We start from the raw sequence: 25,331 nt of genomic DNA, 5'->3' as shown, positions 1-25,331 counted from the left end.
CGAACACGATGCCAGTTTGAAGTGTAAAGCCATACAGCTCAAGCTCAGAACGAACGAAGGTACCAAGTTAATAATAACTAGTAAGAAGTTAGGCTAATTGAGGATAGTGTCAGCTATAAAACCTCTGTAGATGATCGAAAAGTGTTGTGAGGCCTTCTTATCTCATGTGGTCGCACTTGAATCTCAGTTTCAACACTCGAGGATATCCGAGCAATGAGAGATTTCCCCGATGTGTTTTCGATGAATTATCGTGTTTACCTCCCGATCGTGAACTAGAGTTTAGTATTGAGGTAATATTGGGTTCAACTATGGTGTCCATTGCTCCCCACAACATGCATGCACCTATAAAATTAAAAAAGTTAAAGAAATTTAGGAGTTGTATGAGAAGGGATTCCTGTTTGTCAAGAATAAGGATGAGACGATGAGGTTTGCATCGATTACAAACAGTTGATCAAATTAACCATCAAGAATCATTACCCACTTCCTTGGATAAATGATCTCTTTGACTAGCTTAAGGGATCGTGGTTTTCTCGAATATCTACTTGAAGTCAAGTTTTTACCAATTGAATGGAAAGGATTCCAATGTGGTGAAGACATGTTTCAGGATGAGGTACGATCATTATGAGTTCTTAGTGATGTCGTTTGTACTCACAAAGCCCCAGTGACATTTATGAACATGAGGAACCAAGTCTTTCACCCCTACTTATATCAGTTCATAGTGGTGTTTATGAAAGATATCTTAGTGTAATCTAGATCGGAGAATGAGCATTTAGAATATCTACATCGTTCTTCAGATACTCCGATTTCGTCAGTTTTATGCCAAGTTTGGAAAATGTGAGTTTTGGTTGCCATAGGTTTTTTTTTCTAGGTCAATTCATATCAACAGAAGACATCTGTGTCGACCCTTAGAAGATTTAAGCTATAGTAGAGCGGGAGCCACCTAAGAATGTGTTAGAGGTGTGTAGTTTCTTAGGTTTAGTCGGTACCATCGTTAATTTATTTAGGGTTTCTTGATGATAGCTACCCCACTAACCAAGTTAATTCAGAAGGGAGTTTCCTTTATGTTGGATAAGAAGTGACATAAGTGATTAGAATAACTAAAGACTATCCTAACTCATGCCCTAATATTGACCCAACCAGATTTAGGTAAAGACTTCACAGTTTTTAGTGACACTTCATTGAATCGTTTTGGACGTGTCTTGATGCAAAAGGGTAAGCTCATAATTTCCTTCAGCTTAAACCTCATGAGCGTAACTACCCCACCCTATGACCTTGAGTGAACATCAGTAATTTTTGCTTTAAAGATTTGACGCCACCATCTCTTTTGTGAGAAATGTCACATCTTCACCGATCAAAAGAGTCTTAAGTATTTACTCATTTAAAGGAGTTGAGCTTTATACATTGTAGGTGGGTCGAGTTACTTAAGGACTACGACTATGTGATAGACTACCATCCGAGTAAGGAAAATGTTGTAGCAAACACCTTGAGAAAAAAGTCAATGTATGAATTGTGAGCTCTTCTAGTATAGTTAAGTTTGTTTAGTAAAAGTGTATTGTTAATTGAGTTGTGAATCGAGCTAAAATTGGTAGGCAATACCAATAGACTACAGAGTTTAGATGATCGACTAAAGGCTCAGGTTTTGAAGGTTTTTCTGAGGTGAGGCGCCAAGCTTTGAGTTGCGTGATGAATGGGCATTATACTTCAGAGGTTGGTTGTTCATACCAGCAGATGCTCAGTTGCATAGTAAAATATTCTATGAGGTGAATTGCATCCTACTCTCAGTTCATCTAGGCAATAACAAGATGTATCAAGAACTTCGGTAGTTGTACTGGTGGTTCAACATGAAAAGGGAAGTGTTAGAGTTTGTTGCTAGATGTCTATTGCGTCAGCATGTTAAAGCGGAACACCAGGTTCCTTCAGGTTTACTTCAACTGATTCAGATTCCTCAGTTGAAATGAGATAAAGTAACTATGGACTTCATGACTGGGTTATCCATGACTAGAAAACACATGACGCAGTTTGGGTCATAGTTGATCGTTTAACCAAATCATCTTTTTTTCTTTCAAATAGGATGAATTGTATCCTAGAGAGGTTAGCTCATTTATACATCCATGAGATAGTGAGGTTGCACGAAGTATTGATTTCCATCATATCTGATAGAGATCATCGATTCACTTCTCATTTATAGAAAGCCCTTTATTGAGTCCTTAGGCACCAAACTAAACTTCAATATCACTTTCCACCCCCATACCGATGGCTAGTCTTAATATCTTATCTAGATCCTAGAGGGCATGCTTAGGTTCACCATCATATATCTTGAGGGTAGTTTGGAAGACCGCTTGTAGTTAGTGGAGTTTGAATATAAAAATAGTTTTTAGTCGAGCATCTAGATGGCTCCTTATGAGGCCTTGTATAGACTCAAGTTTAGAACTCCACTATGTTATAAAGATCTCAGTGAAGGTAAGATAGTGGGTCTAGTCTTGATTAGAGAAATTGAAGAAAAAGTTATGTTAATTTAAAGTTGATTAAGAGAAGCCTCAGATAGGCAGAGGTCCTACGTTGATTTGAAGTGTAAGGATATAGAGTTCTTAGTATGGCATAAGGTGTTCCTCAAGGTTTCCCCATGGAAGAAAGTGCTTCGTTTTGGTCGCAATGGAAAGTTGACCCCACACTTTATAGGACTTTACGAGGTTATATAGAGAGTTGGACCAATGGCTTATCAGTTAGCCTTACCACCAGAGATAGAAAGCATTCATAATGTGTTCCATGTATCCATGTTTAGGATATATCATTCTGATCCATTTCACATCATACCCTTAGAGAAAATCAAGGTGAGCCAAGAAATGAACTATTAGGAGGAACTAATCAGAGTCTTGGCAAGACATGTGAATGAGCTAAGGAATAAAAGAATTTCTCTAATGATGTATTGTAGATGAACCACGAAATTTAGTAAGCAAATAGGAAAACTGAGGTTGAAGCTTTGAGACCTTTTAAGCCTTAACCAACAGTATCAAGGTAAGAAACTCAATCTCCTTTTTCCAAGCTTCATTTCAAGCTCACATTTGTAAACTTTGGTTATAGTGACAAAAATATAGGTTTAGTGAGCTTTTAAAAACCTAAGTGAAACTAGCTCTTTTAGGGGAGTTAGACATCTAGAAATATTTTAAAATCCTTTCTAAACTCTCCAGGAATGTTAATAATCCATGTGTTTCATTCTTTCTTAGTTAGAGAAGTTGGAGAAAACTCCAAGACTAAGGGAAAGGAAAAGCTCACACTTGGTTGAACCTTGGGTCTTTCCAGCATCTTTTACAATCAAGGTAACTCTTTTCTAAACTCAACTCTACCACATGTAGGTCATTAGACGTGTTTTGGTAGGTTGCATGAGTTATGAAGCATGTTCATGGTATAATTCAGAAACCAATGTTTTCCCGCATGTTTATAGACTCTTTATAACCACTATATTCATACATAACTCTTTAAAATGTATGGGGGACCTCAATATGAGGTTTAAGAGTGTTAGGGAGGAATTTTCATGCCCAAACAAGGTATTTTTGGGCACGAGTATCGGTACTAGAAGAACAAAAATTTATATTGTTCTTTAAGTGTTAAGAACAAAGGGGTTTTTGCGTATAGAAGTATCAATACTAATGCAATGGGTATCAATACTCGTAGGGTGGTATCGATACCGAGCTTACTTAGCAGACATCATTAGTAAAATTTGTATCGATACTCATGGGGTTATCGATACCAAAGGTAGAGTACCAATACTCCTAATAGGAGTATCGATACTTTGATGTTTTCAAAATATCGAAGCCAAATTTAGTATTGATATTCAAAAAAGCATCGATACCACAAACCAAAAGTATCGATACTTAAAAAGTATGGATATCATCCCTTTGTTATCAGTCTTTTAATTGTCAATAGTATCGATACCTAGAGGTTAGTATTTATACCTAGAGGTCAATATTGATACTAAAGAGCTTATCATCGGTAACCACAAGCAGTTTTAGGCAAGGAAACCAAGGGATTTTAAGGGATAGAATTGAAGGACCCAATAGCACCAGAATACCATGAAATAAAACTATAAGTGAGAACAGTAATAAGTTCAAAATAGTTAAATAGAAACAGCTAGGATGACATAAAACTAGTCTTGTTTGAAGCTCGGGACACAATCAAGACACTCGAGTTGCTATAGTAGATGCGATTGTACAGTTGGACATCCTAGTTAGTTCCAAGGCACTTCAGTCACCAGCTAGGCATAGATTCCCCAAGACTCCATGGAGTAAGTTGTTCGGGTGTATGTTTTCCATACAGCTCTGGATCTCACCAAAATACCCAAGGGTAATTTAGAAATGCTAGAGGGGTGTGTGAGCTATGAGATACAGAACCCTCAGTCACACCATGATGTCTATATCAGTATGTAAGATTAACATTTTCATGTCTTCATTCCTATGCCTCTACCTCGCACATTTAATGAATGTATGTAGTATCGTAAAATTATTAGTCTCTACTGAGCTCAACGTTCGGAATGTGTTTCCATTCATAGGTTCTTAGGAGACCAGCCGAGGTGCATTATCATCACCAACAGTTCTAGCTCATCAAAGACTTCAAAGTACATCTTGATTATCATCAAAGGGCATGCACTATTGTAGACCCTATTATTATTCAATCATAACTTTATTTCCTATTAAACTGAGTATTTTGTTATTTTAAAAATCGGGTGCTCCTCCAGACTTGTTAAATAGATTTATTATGTTTTATTAACATTCCTATATATGACGTTTTATATAATGGGTTGCAGTATTTTAAAAGAAAATTTTTAGGTTAGCTACTTCGGTGGTCCTGTGTGACATCATGATCCAGTGATCTTTGGGTCAAACTATATTTGGGTGTTACAGTTTGGGAACAATGAAAACTTTTATTAGTAATGAAGGATCTCATCTAAATGCAAACAAGTTTCTTATGTTTTGTTGCGACACGTTGTGAAGCATCACAATGCTACAACATACCATCCTCAATTAAATGGACAAGATAAGGCATATAACCGTGAAAACAATCAAATTTTAGAAAATGTTATGAATCCATCAAGGAAATATTAGTCTTTGCGATTAAATGAATCATTGTGGACATACCATAAATCCTATAAAACTCCATTGGGTATGTGTTTAGTCTATGAGAAACCATGTCATTGTCCGTTAGAGTTAGAGTACAAGGCAATGTGGGCACTTAAGAAATTATATTTTGACCTTAATGCGACAGGTGAGAAGATATTGCTTGACTTGAATGAGCTTAAAGAACTTCTAATAGCACCTATGAGAATACAAAGATTTACATTGATAAAATAAAAAGGTGGTATGCCAAGCACATAACGTCACGACAATTCCATGCTAGGCAAAAAGTATTTTTGTTCAATTCAAGTTTGAAGCTTTTTTCGAGAAAGTTAAAATCCATGTGGTTTGAACCTTTTGAAGTAGCTGAAACATGTCCTAATAGAGCAATGCTATGAAAGAACTTAACAGATTAAAGCATGTTCAAGGTAATTATATAATGAATGAAACACTATTATGATAAAAAACCTCACAACGTTGCTTCTATTTCGTTAAGTGGATTTTTATTCGATTTAGTTATTTAATTACTTTTTATAAGTTAGTCTTTACAATAGATTAATTTTTATTTTTAATAAATTTTATTTTTAAGGTTTTTTAGATAATGTTACCACATTGATTGTCGCACCATCATTCATCACATATTGCCTTTGCTTCACAACACCAGTTGGTGTTATAAATAACCATTGGGGTCCAACATCCTTTTGAATTTCAAATTGTCATTGTTGAATAGAATTTGTAACACATCCAAGTAATTATTGTTGCACAACATATTCAACATAATTATAGAAGTATTATTGTCCCTTCTACCATGTTTTATTCTCTTATTATTGTGTTTACATGCATTGAGGGTAAACATATCTCAGGTTCAGGGTGTGTGTTGTTCATTTTTTATGATCATTCATCTTTTGCAAGCATTTAATTTAGAATTAGATATTATAGTTTTTTTTTACTTTCTCTACATTAGGTTAGAAAATTTCCATAGTTAATGATTTTTAAGCCTTTTTAATTATGTTCAATGAAGATAAATTTTGAATTTGAAACATATAATGAATGTGTAAATTCCTTCTAAGGTTAGAATTTTATACAAAGTCTCAACATAATAGGTTGTATTCTTTTGATACTTAGAGACATTAGGAATTTATTGAAACCTTTGAATCTCACAGTAGACATTATAGCAGCATTTGAACTCCTTTAAAATATTGGAGGTACCTAACACTGGCTCTAGTAAGAAATAAAATGAAAAGAAAGTTGAAGGTTCCTAACATTTTCTCCAACAATGAAATAAAGGAAGTAATATATAGCGATAACAATGTTAGCTTTAATAAGTGAGTAAGGCCAATTTTTTTTCTAATTTAGCTAAGTATTGACTAGATACACCTTACTTGCACACTACATCACACTATAGATTTTGATTCGGTCAAGGTAACATCATATTCCTTAATTTAAGATTATGCAATGCTACCACATTGGTGGAAGCAATCTAAAATTCTTAGAACTGAATAAATGAGTTTGAAATGACTTAGATTAGAAGCATAATTTCATTATCATTACATTTCATGTATTGTAGTTGCTCGAAGACAAGTAAACACTTAGGTTTGGGGTATGATAACTCTCCAAAAAAGATATTATTTAGAGTCAATCTACTTAGGTTAATCTTGTACTTTAATATTTTTATGATCATATTTAGATTATTTTAGCATATTTTGCATGATTTGCATATTGGGAGTGAGTTGGTAGTACTTGGATGAATTTTGATATTTTTTATGGTATTAGAGCTTTGATGTTGTGACATTCATTTATGCTACAGATGTTGTTGTAAGTAGTTGATAGGCAGGATTGTTGGGTCAATGTTGTGTCAATCAATGAGTCAACAAACAATGCAAGAGGAACTTTTTGAATTAGACAGTTGTTATTAGCTTCTGTAAAAAGTCAAAAATTTAAAGAAAAATGAACTTTCAAAAAAAAGAAAAATTTCCTATTGGTGGAAAGTTTGATTTTGAGAGTCTATAAAAAAGAAAATTTTTACACAACTTAACATCCTTGGAAAATAGCACTTGGATGTGGAGCAAGTTGCATTCGTGAAAGTGGTGGTCGATGATCAATTGAGCATCATCTTAGCAATTTAGAACCGAGCATGGAAAGGGATATTTATTTTTTTAAGATGAATTATTTTTATTTTATGGTGAGATGTTAAACTTGGATACTATATTTTGAATATATTTGATGAAATCGACTTTTATTAGCTTTTCCTTAGTAGCATTGATTTGTGTTGCTTGAACTTTATTTATGGTTTGTTCGTAGAGATAAATTTCCCAGTAATGCATCGGGAGATGAGTTACATCGTAACTAACATCAACATCTACGAGAGTAGCACTTAACATAATAGATATTTTTGCTAATTTTTTATCGTAGCATTCTTAATACACTTATTTTGATTACTATAGAGATATAGTATTTATTTGTAAGTTTTTTATGAATATTTTCGAGAGAAGAACAACCTGCTAGGTTATATCTAGATACATCAATCGTATTGCTTCAACATTGTTAACTGCATGTTGTGGTTTGGTATTCCACAAACTTTTGTCTGAATCAATCCTTGCTTCATTTACTTGTATTGTAATGTGTTTAACTTCTATTATGTTTTTAATCACATTACAACGACATTCCTCACTATATCAATTATACAAAAATTTATGTTTTGATGCACGACAATTACATTAGTAAACTCTAGTCTTTGTGGGTTCCGGTACTCGGTGCACTGAATTGCATCCATTTTATTATTTGGCAGATGAAAGTGTATGCTTTCATTTTTTGGTTACATTATTCGAAGCATTAGTAGTCAAAGGGTTTAGTCAAAAATTTTGTATAGACTTCTTTTATTCATACTCTCATGTTAGGAAAATCTCAATGATTCATGTCTTGTTTGCGATAACATCCATTCATAAGTTACATGTACATAAGATGGATATAGGGAATATATATTTTTAATGGAGATCTGGACAATGAGATCTATATAGAACAACCACCAGGCTTTGAAGCACCTGGTATGGAAGGCAAAGTGCGTAGACTTAAAAGTCACTTTATGGCCATAAATAAGCTATGAAGTTACAGTACAAGAAATTCCGCAAAACTATTTTTAGTTTTGGTTTTATTGTAAATAGAGCATATGCATGCGTGTATTGGAAAATGTTTGAGTATAACTTCATCATCATAAGTTTGTATGTTTATGACATGTTGATATTTAGTACTAACATTAAATATATTAATAAAATGAAAAATTTATTATCCTCTAATTTTGAGATGACAGATTTAGAATAAGTTGATATGATCTTAAGAGTTAAAGTTACCAAAACTGAAAAAGGATTTTCTTTAAATTAAACACACTATATTGAGAAGATGTTAAAGAAATTTGAAAGTTTTATGACGTCCCTGTTGAAACTCCTTATGAATCTAGCATATATCTATTTACGAATAAAGGAAGTAGTGTTTCCCAACTAGAGCATCGGGAGAATTATTTCTTAATGAACTATCGCTTTGATATTGCCTACGTTATGAGTAGGTTAAGTAGATAAACTCGTAATCCTATCAGTGAACACTGAATTACAGTCAGATGCCTAATAAAGTATCTTAAGGGAACTATAGATTGGAAATAGGGATATTGACTGTGCGATTTTAATTGAACTAACCGACCAAACAGAATTAGTTCGGTTAATTTGATTGACCACTAAATTAGTTCAGTCAGAGAATGAATATTTTTCAATATTCGATTAACGGCTAATTCGATTTGAAATCGGTTAATTAATCGAATTAACCAAAATTATTAAATATTAAATATATTATATATATTAAATTCATATTTTAAGCTCAAACTCATTAAGAATTAAGATCTAATTAGTTTTTAACCACACTAAATTCATTAAATTATCAATAATTAATTTTAACTCAAATAAAAAAATCTCTATCATAATCAAATTAATCTAATAAAAAATTATTAAAAAAATTGGTTAATTCTATTAATCGACTAAAATAACCGAACTTTATTCAATTCGGTTAATATTTTTCAAAAGTTCAGTTCAGTTAATGATTAAAGAAAAAAGTTTGGTTAATTCAGTTAATGGTAATTCAGTTTGATTGGTGGTTGAATTAACTATTTGAACACCCCTGATTGAAAACTTAACTTTTCTTTTTGCTATGATATAGTCTTAAAAGGATATTTTGATACCAATTGAGTTATCAATAATGGTGAGGTAAACTCTACAAGCGAGTATGTCTTTAATTTAGGTGGTGTATCAATCTCATGAAAATCTGCTAAGCAGACTTGTATCGCTCGTTCTACCATGGAATCAAAGTTTATTGCTCTTGACTTAGTTGGGCAAGAAGCTTAGTGTCTAAGAAATTTGTTAACATAAATTTTGTTGTGGGGAAAATCGTCTCCTATAGAGTCCTTGTTGTATGATTCATAGTAGCAATAAGTGTGGATAAAAGCCAAACTTACAATGGTAAAAAGATACATATTCGTATAAGGAAAAAATCACTGAGACACTTAATAAGCAACATATTACTCTATTTAGAGTATGTGAAGTCAGAAAGGAGCCTTATTAATCCACTTACAAAAGGGTTAAGTCAAAAATTGGTTCTGGATTCATTGAGGGGATGAGTTTAATACCCATTGGTTGATAATTTCATTGTAGATACTCAACTTAGTTATCTTAGTTTAATGTGGTCAAAACAAGACATATAAAGACTCATAGTGTACATTTCTACTCACTTGTCTCTATGACGAATAATGTAAATACACACGATAAGCTTAACTGCTCTTAATAAATTCATAAATCATGTTTTGGGTGGTATTAGTGAGAAAGAATTGATGAATTTATTGACTTTGGTTAAATATTTTTTTTTAATGATTTCTTATTTTAGAGTTTGGGTAGTTCAATTAAGATGAACTTGAAGAAAATATGCCTTATTTTTTTATAAGTTGAGCTTTTAAAAAGCTTTTAATTATTTCATACCTCGATATTAGATGGTTTATGTTGAGATAAACTTTATGAAATATCCTATATAAGTGAAAAGGACTAGTCACCTTCTATAAAAAATATTGGGTCATTTTTCTAGTATGCATATTCGAATCTTGAGGAAAGAGGGATATATATATATTCGTATATATACTTTGTAGACACATCGACGACTTCAATGGATGAAGGGTTTAGTTGTGTGTTACGATTTTACCCTAACCTCAGAAAATTTAAGATTCGTTCACTTATCGAAGAGAAGAAATCATCAATATGTACTAGTTCAAGATACGTTCATTAGTTCTTAAGAAACTAATCTCGCTAGTTCTCTTCTCTCGTAACTTAAAATTATTTTTGATTTTCAATTTTTCACATTAGTGAGGGAATGATTGTAATGTTCAAGGATGTAAGAGCATGTAAATTCCACATTGGGAAAGGAAAATCCTTTTGGAAGGATATTTATAATACCTCACATTCCCTTCTTTGTTGAGTGATAGACGACAATGCCCTCACACACGTGTGTCATCTTTGTTCGACCAACGACTTAGCTTGGCTCGATTCGATTTCGTTTGTGGTTGTGGTTATGATAACATGTATCTTCGAAACATCTATGGTCATTCTATTTTTTGGAGAAAATCCAAAAGAAATTCTTTATAATAGTTTTTAAAAATATTTTAATGGTATTTATATGCAAATTATTTTTACAAGTAGTTTTAATATAGATAAGTTTATGCGATGAACTCTATGTTGGTTTGTTTGATTTTATGGATTTAATTTACTATAATGTAATAGTCGTCATGGTTGTTTATATTTGTATGTTGATTGATGGTATTCTACAAAATGTATCTAGATGTTTTTTGAGCTAGATTCAGTTATTTATTACATTAGATGATGACTAAAAAAGAGTTATATTTTAGGATCATTTTACCTATGTTAAGCTTGAACTTTAGCATCATTAGGATTATGTTAGGATCATTTTAGTTTTATTTTATCATATTTTACATCAATTGCACATTGGAAGTGAGTTTATATGTTTTGGGTTATTCTATGATATTTTGTTGTAATTTGATATGTTAATGTTGTAACATTATTGATGATGTATACATTGTTGTGTGTTGATGATGTATTGGATTGTCGTGTCAATGATGCAGCAACTGGTGACTCATCAGACAATTATAAGAAAATTATAGAATTTGATAGTTGTCCAATATAGGTATAAAATTCCTGGAAAATATAAGAAAAATCATATTTTTCTTATTGGTGGATTTTTTTACCTTTGGGGATTATAAATAAGGCCTACTTTCACACTTTTCACACCATTCTTCAACATTTCATCATTTACATTTTACTTTCTTTTTTTCCTCCACCGGTCATGGAGGATTGAATCCGTCGGGGATTGTAGCAATAGTTTGAGAAGCAATGTGTCATAGTAGCGGTGACCATTTAGGGTTCAAGCTTCTTAGTGTATTTACTTGAAAAGGGGAAAAAACTTTCTTTAGTTTGAATAATTTATATTTATGGTGTTGTTGGATTCGAGCATAAGGTGTTTGATGAAATGTATGTTAATCTTAGTTATTTTTAGAAATGGAAATCATTAAGATTGTTTGATACTTATGTACATCATCGGTATTTAAGAAAGTAGATTTAAGCATATGGAGATGTATGCTACCAATTATCATTGCTTTATTAACTTCTTAATTAATGTAATTGGTGAAAATTTATTTTCATTGGCTAAGTGTTTAATCTTTGAAAGAGTATTAATTGTTAATCATTACATGCTTCATAACTGTATTTCCACAATATAATAATATTCTCAATTGCTTAATGAAAACAACATTAATTGGTCCAGTGGTATATTTGCTCTCTTGATTGCTACTACATTATCCGACATTTCTATGATGTTTTTAATACCTTTGCTATGTCTCTGTTACTACCCAATCACAAAATTTACCTTTTAATATTCAAAGTTAACAATTCTAATTTTTGATTTCTTGCTCTCTGTGGGTTTGACATTTGATACACCTTGTGTTCCATTTTATTATTTGATATATGACATGTTCACTTGTTTTGAATGTTGTAACAATTTCGTAGCATCAAGGTTTTGACGTCGTTACCGGGGAGCAATGTTATTACATTAGAATAGTTTTCTTTGCTTTCACTAACTTTATTTATTTTCAATTTGTAGGTATTTTTTAGTATAGCATTGTTGGTGCATTACACATAGCAACAATGAGGACTTGAACAATTTGGTCTGGAAATTGATAGAACTTTTCACAAAATTAGGAAACAAAGTCAACAACAACCAAACATGACCTAATATGGTGTTTCACCTTTACAAAATATTATGGTGTCACAGAATGGCTACAACATCTATGACTGCAACAGGCTAATCCTAGAGCATGTTGTCCCAACCTTAGACAATTTGAATCCTGGAATAGTTAGACATGTCATCCATGCTACCCACTTCGAGTAGAAGCTAGTAATATTCCAAATGTTGTAGTGTATAGGGCACTATAGTGGTTCATTAACCGAGGATCCTAAAGCACACTTGTGAACATTCAATGAAGTATGCTTTTCATTTGTTCAATAAGGAGTTCCCGAGAATCTTTGAAGCTGAAGTTGTTTCCCTACTATCTTTGTGACAAAGCCAAGGTGTGGCTTAACTTGTTGCTGCTTGGAGCTATAACATCATGAACCGAACTTTCCCAATAGTGTTTGCTACAATTTAATCTCCATACATGAATGCGAGATTGAGGAATGACATCATATATTTCAAGTAATTCAAATATGAGAATTTGTATGAAGTTTGAGAGCAATTTAATGATTTATTGCGATAATGATCGATGCACAGTTTCTAGCATTGGACATAAATGGAGATGTTATATAATGATTAAATATGAAAACTCATATGGATGTTGATGTTTTTGTCAATGGAGCATTGTTGGATAAAACTTACAATGAAGCTTATAACATTTTGGAAAGGATATCCAACAAGGATTACCAATATACCAACATGAGAAACATGTTTGGCAGACGAAATATTGCAGCAATAGTAGATCATGAAGATTTCAAATCAATGGTTTCTAAAATATCTAAGTTAAAAGACATGGTAAATAAGTTGCAAAAACCATGAGGCTCGTATGAGGTAAAGACTGCATGTCTTCTTTCTTGTGTTTATTGTGGTAATGCTCATAACTTTAAAGAATGCCCACAAAATCCTGAATCTAACTACTTTTTAAGAAATTACAATAGCAATGACCATGCCAATGTCTACGGGAACACTGAAAATGTCAATTTCTTGAACAATCCCAATCTATCTTGGAGGAGTCAAAATGTTATAAATCCCAACATGGTCTTTCAGTCCAATTATAGAAATACACAATAGAATTATCAACCACAACAGTAATATAATTACTAATAGATGATGCCTCTACATCAGTCACAACAACAAGTAGCATAGCCCTGACATCAGACACGAAACAAGTTGCATAGCCACAACAATAACATAATTAACAAGGATAACATTATAATTGGCCCACCACTTTAAAATCTCTTGAGTCTTTATTAAATGAGTATATTTTAAGAAAGAAGAGGAATGAAGTTTTGATTCAAAATCAGATAGCATCATTAAGGGCATTAAAAATCAAATGGGGCAGCTGGCTAATGTGTTGAACAATGAAGAAGAAAGAGCATTGCCAAGTGAAATTGAAATTACTTGAAACCAGCATTACAAATTTGTCACAATGAGAAGTGGGCCCCAACTAGGGAAGAATGATGAGCATAAAAAGAAAGACGATGAAAGACTTTAACCACTACCTAAAGTCAAAGAACCAGAAAAGGTGATCAAGTCAATAAAATTTGATGTCGCGTAAAACGATGTTAGCCAGTGCAATGATTCTAAGCCATTACCACCAGTAATACCAACAACACTGCCACATGCAATGCCACAAAAATTGCTGCTGCAACCTGAAAAAAAGGCCAAAACCTCAATTCCCTCAATGATTTTAAAACACCGAGGAGGACAAGCAATTCAAGAAGTCCCGATGTGCTGAGACAATTGAGAATCAACATCCCATTTATTAATTCCTTAGAAAAAATGTCAAACTATGCCAAATTCATAAAAGAAGTTCTTTCAAAGAAATGTAGCATTGGCGAGTTTGAAATTATTGCACTCACTGAAGGGTGTAGCGCCATTGTCACAAGCATATTTACACCATAATTGAAAGATCCAGGGAGATATAATACTCCTTGCATTATTGGTAATCAATTCATTGCTAAAGCATTGTGTGATTTAGGTTCTAGAATTAACTTCATGAATTTGTCTATTTTCAGGGAATTTGGGATTGAAGAAATACCCACAAATGTTACCTTACAACTTGTCGCCCAATCCATTGTCCATTCTGAAGGACAAATATACAATGTGCTAGTAAAAGTGGACAAATTCATCTTTCCAACAGACTTCATTATCTTGGGATATGTAACCGACAAGGATTTGTTAATAATACTAGGTAGACCTTTCCTTTCTTCAACAAAAACATTTGTTGATGCTCACAAGGGATAACTCACAATTTATATAAATGACCAACATATTACATTCAATACGATGCAATGCGATGACAATGTTGAATGCTATGTTATTGGTATTATCAAGGGAACAAAGCAAGTAAACTTGGATGAATGTTGAAGCATGTGTAATGGGCACACGATGAAACACTATGAAAACAATATACCACAAAGCATTGTTTCAATTTGGTTCTATGAACTCAAGGCCGACTTGTTTATATTTTTTTATTTTTTATCTTTATTCTTTTAGATTTTGTTATTTTATTAGTTTTCTTTTCTTTTCATGTCATGTTTCCACATTGATCTTAGCACCATCAGCAAACACATGCTATATTTACTTCACACCATCAACTACAATTAAAGTCAGTCAGTGTTGTAGCATTATCCACCATTAAGAAACAAATATATGCAGCTGAAATAGAAGACATCGGTAAAGAATATCCACTTAACTTTTTGCAACCCAAGAAAGACTCGTTATGGGGAGTATTGTTTCCCTTCTCTCATTTACTTTTATGTATAATTTTTTTCTCGTTGCATGCAATGAGGACAACGCACATCTTAGGTTTAAAGGTGTCTTGTCCATTTGTTTTTTGTCATTTAATTGTTTTAAGTTTAGTCATATGTGTTATAAGTTTTGCATTTTATTACATTTTTTTGCACTATTGTTCAAATTGTTTAGAGAACTTAGGAAATTACATATATAATGTTGCATGTATAATGTTTCTAGAATAATGAAGTTTTTTTTATGAAATTTTTATGATGCTCGATGATGAATAATTAAATTATTAAATGTCATGAGAATGTTTTAGATACTTGTTAGGATTAGGGCCTATATAAACCCTTTTACACTATAGGTGTATATTCTCAATACATGGACACATTAGAATTTTTTAACGTTAAATCTCATATCTTTTTAGATGTTATAGCAATCTATTGCTAAAAAATTGAGAATTGCTAGAGATGCCCAATTGGCTCTAGCTAAATAAATTAATCATGACAACATATTGTTCTAGGACACTCCGCTACTAAGGAAAGTCTAGTATGCTTAGTGAATATTAAGTAGGAAATATAGTCCCAAATAACATGAGTTAATGAAAGTCTTCACAGGATGAATTTACCTAAAAGGCTAGGGGGTCATTGTTGACAACATCTTACTACTCAAGTACTGGAAGGTAGTTGTTATGAACTGAAGCCCTAGTTAAGCTAAATACTAGTCATGATAAACTGGAGTAGCCTACAGGTGATTCCAACATTAGTATAGGTTAGAGTGTTTCTATAAAATTTAAATCCAATAGGTGAGTATGAAATATTTTTCTAATTTAGCTAAGTATTGATTGGATACACCTTGCTTGCACTCTACTGAACTCTGTGGATTCTGATTTTGATAAGTTGACATTACATTTCCTAATCAAATATCATTTGATGCTCACTTCTGTTGAATCAATGAAAAGTTTGAGAGTTGAAAAAATGAACATCAAAAAGTTGATTTGGGTTGGTAGCATTGTTCTACAACATTATTGTTTAGAAATAGTTAAATTTCATGCATGTTGTTGCTTAAGGACAAGCAAACACTTAGGTTTTGGTATGTGATAACTCTCTAAAATATTTATCTTTTAGGATCTTTTTACCTAGGTTAAGCTTGAATTTTAGTATCATTATGATTATATTAGGATCATTTTAGATTTATTTTATCATATTTTACATCAATTTCACATTAGGGGCGAGTTTATATCTTTTGGGTTATTTTAGGATATTTTGTTGTAATTTGGTATTCTGATGTTATGACATTATTTATGTTGTAGACATTTCTTTGCACTGATGCTATACTAGATTTTTGTGTCGATGTTGTAGATCCTAGTGATTAAGTATGAAATTATAAGAAAATTCTGAATCGAAAAATTGTCCAATAAGACTGTAAAATTGCTTAAAAAATATAGGAAAATCATATTTTTCCTATTAGTGGATACTTTAACCTTTGGGGATTATAAATAAAGCATCCCTTCAAAATTTTGACACCCTTCTTAAACTTTTCTTTATTTTCATTTTATTTTCTTTTTTCCTCCATCGGCCATGGAAGTTTGAATCTGTCTGGGAGTGTAGCAGGAAATGGTGTAGCAATGTCATCATAACAACGGTGACCATTTGGGGTTCAAGCTTCTTAGTGTCTTTACTTGAAAGAGAGAAGAAACGTTTTTAGTTTGAATGATTTATTTTTATGGTGTTGTTTGGAATCAAACATAAGGTGTTTGATAAAATGTTTTTTTTTGCTTGCATCGATACTTTTATATGCTGGAACTTCATTTGATATTTTTAGAAATGAAAATATCATTAAGTATGTTACTATTAGTTGTTTTAAGAAATGGAAATCATTAAGATTGCATGCTACTTATGTACATCAACGATACTTTCAAAAGTGACTTTAAGCATTTGGAGATGTATGTTACCGATTGTAATTGCTTTGCTAACTGTTTGATTAATGAAATTGGTGAAAAATCATTTTTATTTGCTAAGTGTTTAATATTTGAAAGGGGATTAATGTGTTAATCATTTTATGCTGCATAATTGTATTACCACAACATAATCATACTATCAATTGCCAAATGAGAACAACATTTATTGGTCTAGTGGTCTATTTGCTCTCCAGATTGCTATCACGTTAATGACATTTCTATTATGTTTTTAATGCCTTTGATATATATTTGTTACTACCCAATCACAATATTTACCTTTTAATATTCAAAGTTAAAAATTCTAATTTTTTATTATTTTCTCTCTGTGAGTTTGACATCCGATACACCTTGTGTATCTAATTTATTACTTGATATACGAAAAGTACACTTGCATTGAATGTTGTAACAATTTCGTAGCATAACAGACAATATCTTAATTCTTGGATTTATATCAATGGTTATACATGGATTAACTACAGCCGTTTGACCTACAGTTATAATAGTTATATTTTTTGAATGAATTTGGAAAAGCTTGTGTCTAGGTTCCGCCATCTACAGCAAATTAATTATAGCAATTTATCAACTGTTATTTTTGGAATTTAAAATTAGTATTTATGGTGATTTTATATGGACAATTTTAACACTAATGTCAAGCCTATAAAAAGCATACCATACCATTCTCAGCTTTTAAAATTATCCAAGCATTTTCCTTTGCTAAACAATCCTCTCAAGAAGTATTCGAAAAGCTTTCTAATGTTTTTTCCGATGATAAGAGAAGAACAATACCACCAACTATCCATTATGGTTTTCGGGTGTATGAATTTGCAAAGAGATTGTGTTAATCTCAGTGGACGATCACCTATAGCAATGATTACATACATCAAAGAGAATTTGTTTCTAAGGTAGTGGTTAATATCCAATACGATTGTTTGATTTATATATTTATTTTATTATTTTTTATACAGTGCTAACAATTTCGTTTTATAGTTTCTATTTTATCAGCAGTTCTTGTTGTTAAGTCACTTCGACGTTTAAGATTAGAGGTTCTGATTGAGTTTTGCTCGTTATATTCAAAGTTTTTCTGGTATTTTGGTTGGGTAAAATGTTATTATGGGTGATCAATGGCTGTCCCTTTTTCCCATATGAATGGGGTAAGGGGGAGGTAAGATAGTAGGCTACTCCCAACACCAGTTTGAGAGCAACTTCCGTAAGAGACCTCCGAATTATGAAATGCCCTCCGTGGGACTCGATCCCACGACCTCAAGGTTAAAAACCTTGTGCTCTACATTCGTAGTCTATTGGGCCACTAGTGTTTTGATGTAGCTCTTCATAATAAATGGGTGGTTTTAGAGATCCATCAAAAATGATTCTTTTTTGGAGTGTTTCACGCTCACTGCACTAATTATTGATGCGAACATGTAGGTTTCTTCGGTAATTTGTGAGACTTGTTGATGTAAACAAGTTGATCTCATTGATAGTTGACGATTCACCCCTTCTAGATTGGAAGAAGAATCATAGCTAGTGGAGATTTAGCCGTGCGAGTCAATGGAGATTTATATGAGTAGAAGAGTGCAGGTAGAGAGAGATAAGCAATGTAAGTTTGTGTGTTGTAATCAAGAGAGTCCCCTTTTCAATTGAGAAGTATTTATAATGATCTTAGCTGGTGATGTCAAGTATAGAGTCATTATGATTACTTATATGTTAGCTTTCTAAATAGACGTGAATATTGAATCTTTGATTTACTCTGATAGATCACGTAAAACTGTCAAATATTTAATAGTTAAGCTATAACCATCCGAGAAGTATGGACTCTAGTTAAGTCATAGATGTGGATACATTTTCAGAGATATATCAATTTTTTTCGTCAAATAGATTACAAGCTCTCTCCCCAAATTCATTCATTCATACAATATATATATATATTAATTCAAGTCTTTGCTGCAATCAGCAACAAGGAATTTGCCGCAATAAAATGATGAAATACATATTAAAGGACTTGTGTTTTACCATCCATTTTTCTCATTTGTTGTAATTCAACTCATTCATCTAAGCTACAACTTTGTCATTACAAAGAGGTGGAATGCAAAACTGAAGGTCTTTTGAACATATTGGGGCAGGAACTTCTCCATTACAACTGATCAAACTAACACATGTTCATGTTGAGCAACTTTTCCATTTGCTTGTTTCTCATGTTCCATCACAACAGTTTCGTTGGCATTGGAATTCTTTGTTTCTTCAAAGCCCTTGTTGCCGCGATAGATGCAATAAAGGACGAGCTGCATGAACCCCAGCCCACACCCAAAACCATTGGGGATCTACAAATGCACGTCAGTTCATTTTCACCAAACACTAAATTTATTAATTTAATCATTTTAACCCTTAAACTTCTATGATGTCTCTTTCTGGCCTCAAGTTCATTATTTTTCATGAAATTGACTTAAATGTGACGAAACGATAACGACGTGGTTAAGGTAACGTTATCTATTGTCTTTTCCTACCACGACATCATAAATTAAAAAGAAAAATAAACTTACAGCAATAAAAGCATCACGGCCAAGAAGGCCAAAGATGAACCATGAAGTACCACAGAGGAATACAAAGAGTGACAAGAAGAATGGCATGAACTCCACACTTTTAGTCTTGATCACCAGCCTCTATAATACATTAAAAAAATAACAAAATTAAAACCCAAAAGGGAAAAACGGTTTTAACTATTAGGAATAAAAAGTAAATTGGAGGAAGAAGTTGAGCTGACCATGATTGAAAGAGGTGAAGCATACATGATGATGGAGAAAATGGTAGCAGCAAGGCCACAGAAGAGCTTTCTAGCATTTCCATGGAGGGCGAGGAGGGAGATGAGTGCAACAGCAGAGAAAACAGTGAGTACAAATGTGAAGAGCCCAATGATTTTAGCTTTCTCCTTTTTAGGTGCATAGAAGATGAAGATAAGCACATAAATGGACTCGATTGCCGCTCCGGCGCCATTGATTGTTGATACTAGAAGGTTGTTTTTTGATACAAAGGGAAGGCCATACCTAAAGAATTTGCCAAAAACAGATTACAATATTTTTATAAACTGGACTTTGTTATGATAGATAGAAGACATAATATCAAAATTAACTCCTAACATTTATTAAAATAATCATTTTAACATATATTCTCATTTTGGAGTATTTTGACTCTCGACATTTTATTTTATGGCAAAAAGGTCCCTAATGTTTGACTGAATAGTCATTTTGGCTATTATTCTTTTTTTTGTAGTATTTTGGCTCCTAAATTTTCATTTTATGATAAAAGACCCCTATTTTAGAGCATTAATAGTTTGTTAACTAACAATTTCCACTCATAAAAGAACCTTTTTGCCTCAAAATGAAACTTTAGGGGCAAAAGTGCTAAAACATATAATAGAGATTAAAATGACTACTTTGATAGATGTTAGGGGCTAAGTTTGAAATTATCCTACAGAAAAGTTGAAGAATGTTTAGATGTTTGAACATTATTATTCAAAATTAAAAATCATTCCCTCTTTCTCCTTGAAAATTACAAGAGCCAAAGAATTTTGGTATATTCTTTAAAAATAAAATAAAAGTTATAATATTTTTTTTAAAAAAAAACTTGACTTTAGTTTATAGTAAATATGATAATATATAAAATTTCAAGAATGTCCGGTTGTTTAAACATTGTTTTTCTCTATTCTTAAAAAAATTAAATAATCATTGTTTTTCTCTCCTTGAAATTTACAAGTGCAAAAGAATGACAACCAACAAATCGGATCAAAAAGAGAATCCAAAAGCTATTTCCTAAAATTTTAAACATTCGATGAAATCAAAGCGAAGTATGAAAAAGAAACAGAAAGTTTGGAGGCTTATGTCTGCTGGATCTGGACCATTGCATTGTGCAAAAATATCAATCCATGAGTATAAGACAATTTCACAACAATCCCCTAAAAATACAAAGGGTAAACTACATGTTTAGTACCCGACCTATCGCTTGTGTTTCATTTTGATCATTCAACTATTATTTCTTTTTAAAATCATACTAACATTACATTTTTATTTATTTTGATCACTTACCATAAAAAAATAACAGAACTGTTGATGTGTTATTTTTTAAAAATTCCAATGATGATGTGGCTTTATCTTATGATGACACATCTATATATTCGTAAATTTTTTAATGATGAATGAAACTATAACGTAAAGCTAGGTATGATTTTGAATTAAAAAATAATTGAGTGACTAAAATAGAATAAAACTGATAGTTGAGATACTAAATATTTAGTCTACCCAAAATAAAAGAGATTCAATGGATTCTTTCTTTTGGTGTTTAAAATGTGTGGCAGTAATCTACTTCGTATGAGTTGTGAAAAAATCGAATAATTTCACCGTTTTTTAAACACAATAGAACGATTTTGTTAGCCCAATGGATTAAAATAGTAATAAAAGGTTTTGATTTTTGAAATGTATGATTAGATTAGAGAAACTGCAAGTGGTTAAAAGATAATTAAACTTTGAAATTGAATTGAAAATGGCTCACCAAGCAGAGAGGAGACAGTTGAGCAAGGTCATCACATAAGGTATTCCTGAGAATTCTTCTGTGGACTTGCTTCTAATGATCCTCATGAACGTAATCCTTCAAAAATAATAATAATAATAAGGCTAAACTACACATTTAATACTCAAACTATTACTTTTTTCTATTTTAATCACCTAACTATTAGTGTTTTTCAAAATCATGCCTAGCATTACGTTTTGGTTTCTTTTCAAGTCTAAAAGTTAGCAAAATTGCTCGCGTGATATTTTTTAAAACTAATTAATGATGATGTGACATTACATTATGATGACACGTCGGCATCACCATTAATATTTTAACGGTGGGTGACCAAAATAAAATCAAAATGTAACATTAAATATGATCTTGAAACAAAAAAAGTTAGATGACTAAAATGGAAAAAAGTGATATTTAAGATATAAACATGTAATTTACCCAAAAATTAAAACATAACGTAAGTAATGATAATTGACAATATTTATATTTTGAACAAGCAAGAATAACAATCCCACAAAAAGATTTATCTTTGTCTGACTTTGTTTTTAAGAGAAACAGAGAATGGTTGCTCTGTTCTACATACATTGGAGCCAAGAAGAGGAATAAAGCAGTGGCATTTCCTGTTTCAAAGAAAAAACACAAATTAGAATAGACATTTAAAGGCATATTGCTAAAACTAACCCCCCAATGTTTATCAAAACTATCATTTGGCTTATTATTTCTTTTTGAGCATTTTAACCCACAACGTTTCATTTTGAGACAACAAGGTCCCTCCGTGAATGGAAACTATTAGTTAAAAGATGATTAACATTCCAAACTAGTGGTCTTTTATCCTAAAATGAAAGTGACTATTCAGTTAAACGTTAGGAGAGTTTATGCCCTAAATTAAAAGTTGGGGGCCAAAATACTTTTAAAAAAATTAAAATGATTATCTAGCCAAATGTTAGAAGCTAAAATATTTCAAAAAGATCGTCATTATACTTTTAAAAAAAATTAAAATGATTATCTAGCCAAACGTTAGAAGCTAAAATATTTCAAAAAGATCAAAATGACGATTTTTATAAACGTTAACAAACTAACTAAAGTTGAAAACCCCACCAAAAACACCAAATACAAAGTGTAAAACTTCCATTATCCTGAAATGACAAGGAAAAGAGAGTGGAACACACAATATCAGCAAGCGCAAGATGCTTTATATAGAAAAATAAAAGCTCAAAGTGAAGCAAAATTCACTACAAAACAATGAAATATTATATAAACATGAGATTTTTGGACGGATTATTATTTCGATATAAACAATAAGATTATTCAATTTTTAATCCTTCCATACCATTTTTTTTGGGAATTTTCTCGTTATTTTTTATATTCTTTTCCTAAATGTTGGGGTTTTTTTTTCTAATATTTTCTTCATAATCTCTTAGGGTTGGTTGAAATTTGAAAAGAAAATCACACACTCCAAACATTTTCTTTGCAGGTAAGAGTAAGGTGAAATATTCAATTTCTTTATTTCTTTTAGGTTAAGCATTCAATTTATATAATTCCTAGAGATGATTTGGGTATAAAATTACCAACAAAATGAAGTAATCTTTTGCATGCAACACTCACCCTTGTCAACATATTAATTTTCTTTTCTTACTTTCCTCAAACTTTGTACTTAGTTTTTTGAAATATTAAAATAATAAATAAATTATTTTTTTACTTATTTACTGGAATATTTAATAGTCTTCAACATTGTGGACCAAACATCAATGTTGGTGCAGGATATCAAATATGAAACCTTGTTTTTTATAAAAAAAATAGTCTACCTCATTAAAAATTCCTTCTACTAACACAAGATTGGATCTTATAAGAGGAAAAGAGTGTCCAGCCTTCTATTAATCACCGAATTAACATATCGTTTATACATTGTGGACAAGGAACTCAAGACAATCCGAGCCAAATAAAAAAGAAATATCGGAGTGAAGAGCTTTCTTAGCTAGGTTATGGGTCACTCTATTAGCGTCTCTACTTGCATAAGCCACTATACAACGTTTTAAAAAATTTCAATTACGATGAATAGGTTGCATATGGACATCGATTGTGGACTCGTCGTCTTCCTCCCGATTGAATTTGTTGACCACCAAAGAAGAATCTAGCTCAAAATTGATATCTTGCCACCCTTCTTCTAACTCCATTAACAGTAGCTGCCAAACCATGCACCTCAGCCAAACCATGAAACCTTGAAACTTATAAAAGTGTCATCCTTGGCTCCATTCTACATAGCATAAGATCCTTTCAATACATGTGGTGGTTTATTGGTCGGTTTAAGTATATATGTCTCTTTCATTACTTCTTGTAATAAATATAATAATAATGGAACCTATTAAGTGATTTTAGTAGTAAAATAGAATATATTTTTTCTAAAATTGATGAGTTTAAACAGTTATATCTGTAGAGCGTGCTGCCAATAAATTAAAAAAAGTTAACAAAAATGATTTAATTTCATTGTTGCAAATATCAAACTCTACTATTATTAATTGTTATTGTGCAACACGTTGTGTTGACGGGATCTCTAGACATGATATGCTTTTGTTTATTGTCTTTATTTTATAACTTTCATACAAATAAATCACTATTACAAAATAGGTTTATAACGGCGTTTTGAGGGAAAATGCCACTATGTTTACACTTATCCCCGTGTTTATAAATAAAACACCATAAATGTCGTAACAAACTCATTGTTTGTGGTGTTTTTTTAATAAACGTTGCAATTGGTTACATAGTTTGTTGCTTTTTTTAACAAACTTTGTAATAGGGTACATAGTTTCTGGCTTTTTTAAACAAATGCGGTAATAGGGTACATAGTACATGGCATTTTTTTAACGAACACCGCAATAGGATGCATAGTTTGTGGCTTTTTTTAACAAACACCACAATACGATACATAGTTTGTGACTTTTTTTAAAGAACGCCGCAATATGATACATAATTTGTGGCGCTTTTTTAACAAACACCGTTATTTCAATTCATTAGTGGCATTTATTTTTAAAAACGCTGCAAGTGTTAAACTTTTTATTTCTTGTAATCAAAATTTGTCAACCCATTATTATTATTATTATTATTATTATTATTATTATTATTATTATTACTATTATTATTATTATTATATTATATTATATTGTTATTGTTATTATTATTGTTATTATTATTATTATTACAAACCCAAACCCATTTACATGCCCATTACCCAACAATACAAACCCAGACCATACCAAATCCAAACCCGAGAAAAAACTAAAAAAACCCTAGCCCAATACTCTTACCTAACCCTAACCCTTTTTATCATCGACCGTCGTCGCCGCCAAAGTTGAGATCACAGCCGCTGACATCGCAACCCGTCGTTTGTTGGGCCGACCATCTTCATTATTCCACCATCATTATCTCAGCATCACAAAAAAAACATCATATCAAATCCAGCAAACCCCGGAAAATACGGGGCATTAAAAATGCAAATCATCACCAAACACTGATGGTCAGAAAAGTTAGGGATTAGGTTTTTTATTTTATTTTATTTTTTATCGATGTAAAATGAGTATAAAACCCTAAATCAGTTTTTGTAAAAAGGGATTCCCTTTTTAGATTTTCGAAGCAATACAAGCAAAAAAAATTAA

At 31.9% G+C, this 25,331-nt stretch overlaps 1 protein-coding gene across 1 annotated transcript; it reads right to left on the bottom strand.

The window, feature by feature from the left end:
- Positions 1-19,271: 19,271 nt before the first annotated feature.
- LOC120130186 (bidirectional sugar transporter SWEET1-like) lies at positions 19,272-22,813 on the bottom strand. Its single transcript, XM_039147491.1, has 6 exons — positions 22,780-22,813; positions 22,265-22,301; positions 21,670-21,765; positions 19,889-20,168; positions 19,668-19,787; positions 19,272-19,448 (listed from the first exon to the last, which is right to left on the bottom strand). Exons 1-6 carry the CDS (start codon positions 22,811-22,813, stop codon positions 19,272-19,274), a joined length of 744 nt encoding a protein of 247 aa, XP_039003422.1.
- Between the last annotated feature and the right edge of the window lie 2,518 nt (positions 22,814-25,331).

The sequence above is a fragment of the Hibiscus syriacus genome, unplaced genomic scaffold (assembly GCF_006381635.1).
Source record: "Hibiscus syriacus cultivar Baekdansim isolate YM2019G1 unplaced genomic scaffold, ASM638163v2 tig00110528_pilon, whole genome shotgun sequence".
Lineage (NCBI taxonomy): Eukaryota > Viridiplantae > Streptophyta > Magnoliopsida > Malvales > Malvaceae > Hibiscus > Hibiscus syriacus.
The sequence above is the reverse complement of the archived record's forward strand: the minus strand, read 5'-3'. Positions and strand labels throughout refer to the sequence as shown.

What these genes read in the sequence shown, in the direction of transcription:
- LOC120130186 (XM_039147491.1), bottom strand. Translation starts at nt 22,813, where the DNA reads ATGGAAGTTTTACACTTTGTATTTGGTGTTTTTG. An exon ending in AACTGTCTCCTCTCTGCTTG is followed by an intron (nt 20,169 to 21,669) that starts GTGAGCCATTTT and finishes CAAATTCTTTAG; the next exon opens with GTATGGCCTTCCCTTTGTAT. An exon ending in CTTCACCTCTTTCAATCATG is followed by an intron (nt 19,788 to 19,888) that starts GTCAGCTCAACT and finishes AATGTATTATAG; the next exon opens with AGGCTGGTGATCAAGACTAA.